Source organism: Aptenodytes forsteri, unplaced genomic scaffold, assembly GCF_000699145.1.
Source record: "Aptenodytes forsteri isolate BGI_AS27 unplaced genomic scaffold, ASM69914v1 Scaffold284, whole genome shotgun sequence".
NCBI lineage: Eukaryota > Metazoa > Chordata > Aves > Sphenisciformes > Spheniscidae > Aptenodytes > Aptenodytes forsteri.
In genome coordinates this window covers 3052953-3055240 of record NW_008794445.1, presented here as the reverse complement: position 1 = coordinate 3055240, position 2288 = coordinate 3052953, and the positions used below count along the sequence as shown (strand labels likewise).

The following is a 2288-nucleotide window of genomic DNA, read 5'->3' as shown; positions in this document are numbered from 1 at the left end:
TCTTCAACAAGTCATACATAAATGTGAGGCAGCACCTGGCATTGCTCTTTAAACAGCTGGCAGTGCTCTATAAGGGGCCAACGAAAGGTACTGTGATAAAGTTACCTTGTAACAATCAAGTGTTTCTCAGTAACTCAGCACACAATAGATGGAGGCTTGATTAAACAGCCGACAAAGAATGAAAAGCCCATCTGGAATCAAGGTGGCTGTAAGCTCTGGGGGTTAAATGTACTGTAGAGAACCAAAATAACGTGACACAGTAAACAGACCTGGTTCAATTAGGCTTTTATTATCTTCCTGTACCCACACACCTTTGTAGAATATACCTAAAGTGCCAGCTCAATTTTCCCTCCCATCTTGCTCTGGTATGGAATCAGCGCTGGTCGAACCTCCTCCTTCAGGAACTTTGTCACCTGTTCAAGAAAGGTGGGAAAGAGAAAATTGGCAAAAGAAAGGGTTCCCTTCTCCTCCCCATTCAGACCTGCTTGTCTCACTGGGGTCTCTGTTTCACAGAGACACCTAGCAGTCCGATATGTCCAGAGTCAAAAGTGTGAAGCCCACAGGGAAGAAAGACAAGAAAGCCAAGGAAAACAAAAGAGAGAAATGTGTCTGCCTTAGTAGTATGGGCAGAGGTAAATAATATGTACACTCTCTGGCATATAAAAGGACACAGGATTAAACAACACATTGTATTACAACCCATAGCACGTGTAGCCTCTTTCCACTACTTTACCTGTTGAGGAGCACGTCCAGTGAAGGAGGAGGGATCCAACAGGCTTTCGAGTTGTTTATGGATAGGGCTGAAGTAAGGATCAGCGCGGACACGGGCAATGAAGTCATTATCACCCCCTTCCTGTTTTACAACAGCAGCTGCTTGCTGGGAGAGAACACGAATCTTCTCGTGGCAATCCTGTAGGAGCAGGGGGAAGAGGAGGGGAAAAGAAAAAAGTCATTCCATGGCTACTGACAGCACATGTTCATCCTGCTAACTTGTGCGGGAGGGAGAAATATCAAAGCGTACTGCACTGGACAGCATACAAATGAGACACACCTTGGACTGCAGTGTCTCATATACCACTACATTAAAACAAGATTTTCTTCATCCTTCCACATCTGCCCTTTGAGGCTAAATCAGTCTGAATGACACATGCGTTCCCTGTTCAATTCTACCACAAACTTACGACACTGGAATCTTTACACTTCCTCAAACTCCCCAAATACTCTTAGGAGTCACTACAGGATTTTTTTTCAGTTGTTCTATTCCCTACTTGCATGATTTTTCCAAAGACAGACTATAGTAGCTGTTCCCAAAATATTCTATGAACTGAAATACAGGAATTCCTTATTCACCACCAGTCAACCCCTGTATGGAACATCTTGGGAGCATAAACAATGTAAAACCTCTATAGGTTTGGCAAAGGGAAAAGAACATGTCTAACTCAATGAGCAGTGAGACTATGTAAACCATGGATTACATAACGGCAGACTGAAGGGAAAAAGAACCCCTTACAAACTTGAGGGCCTTAAGACATTCTCTCCCAAAGAACCCTCACATGGCACTAAGACGGGTAAAACCCTTATAACAATTTTTCTGAAACACTTCCTAACCCCTTTATTTCCTGTGGAATCAATCTGTAGAAGCAAGGGAACCAAACTGTAGTCAGGGACCACCTGCAAAATCAGAACCTGCCATGGTGGCCCTAAAATACAGTCATGTTGTTGCATTTACAGCCATGTAAGAATCTTCTCCTCGCATGTATTATCCTTGATCTATCTTCAGTTAGGAGGAAAATGATCTCCTGTTCCTTGTTTCCTCCATCCAAAGGCCATCTTGCTCCAGCACCGACCTGCCTCAGGTGAACTGTCTTCTGGCTGTTTAGGGGAGGGAGCTGTTCAGTGGTGGGGAAAGGAAGTGAGTTTCTATGCTATGAGGTGGGAAAGCATAGAAAATGTGCTGTTCCGGAGTTCCCAGGACATGAAAACAGAACATACTAATGTGAATAAGAGCGGATTTTGTAAGTGTACTAAACTCTATAGATTTGTAATTAAACAGCACCAGAAAGAAGGTAGGCCAATAACAAACACAAATGAAATTCGCTCTTCAACCTAATCAAAAGAGAGAGGACTGTTTAGGTTAAGTATGGGATACTTTAGAAAGAGAACCAGCTGAAAAGATAATGAAACTTACCCACATGATGTGACCCTTAATAAGTTTAGTTAGGAAGCTTACTTACTGACTGACCCAGTGACAAACATCAGAGACACACGGGGGGGGGGGGGGGGGGGGA

General features: G+C 43.5%; 1 protein-coding gene across 1 annotated transcript in view; it reads right to left on the bottom strand.

Moving 5' to 3' along the window:
• Positions 1-269: 269 nt before the first annotated feature.
• Positions 270-2288, bottom strand: part of ADSL (adenylosuccinate lyase) — a 13672-nt gene continuing 11653 nt past the window's right edge. The window contains exons 11-12 of the mRNA XM_019474834.1: positions 734-910; positions 270-413 (exon numbers count right to left, since the gene is read on the bottom strand). Of these exons, the coding sequence (XP_019330379.1) occupies positions 327-413; positions 734-910 (264 nt within the window). The 3' untranslated portion in view covers positions 270-326. The remainder of the gene's footprint in view (positions 414-733; positions 911-2288) is intronic.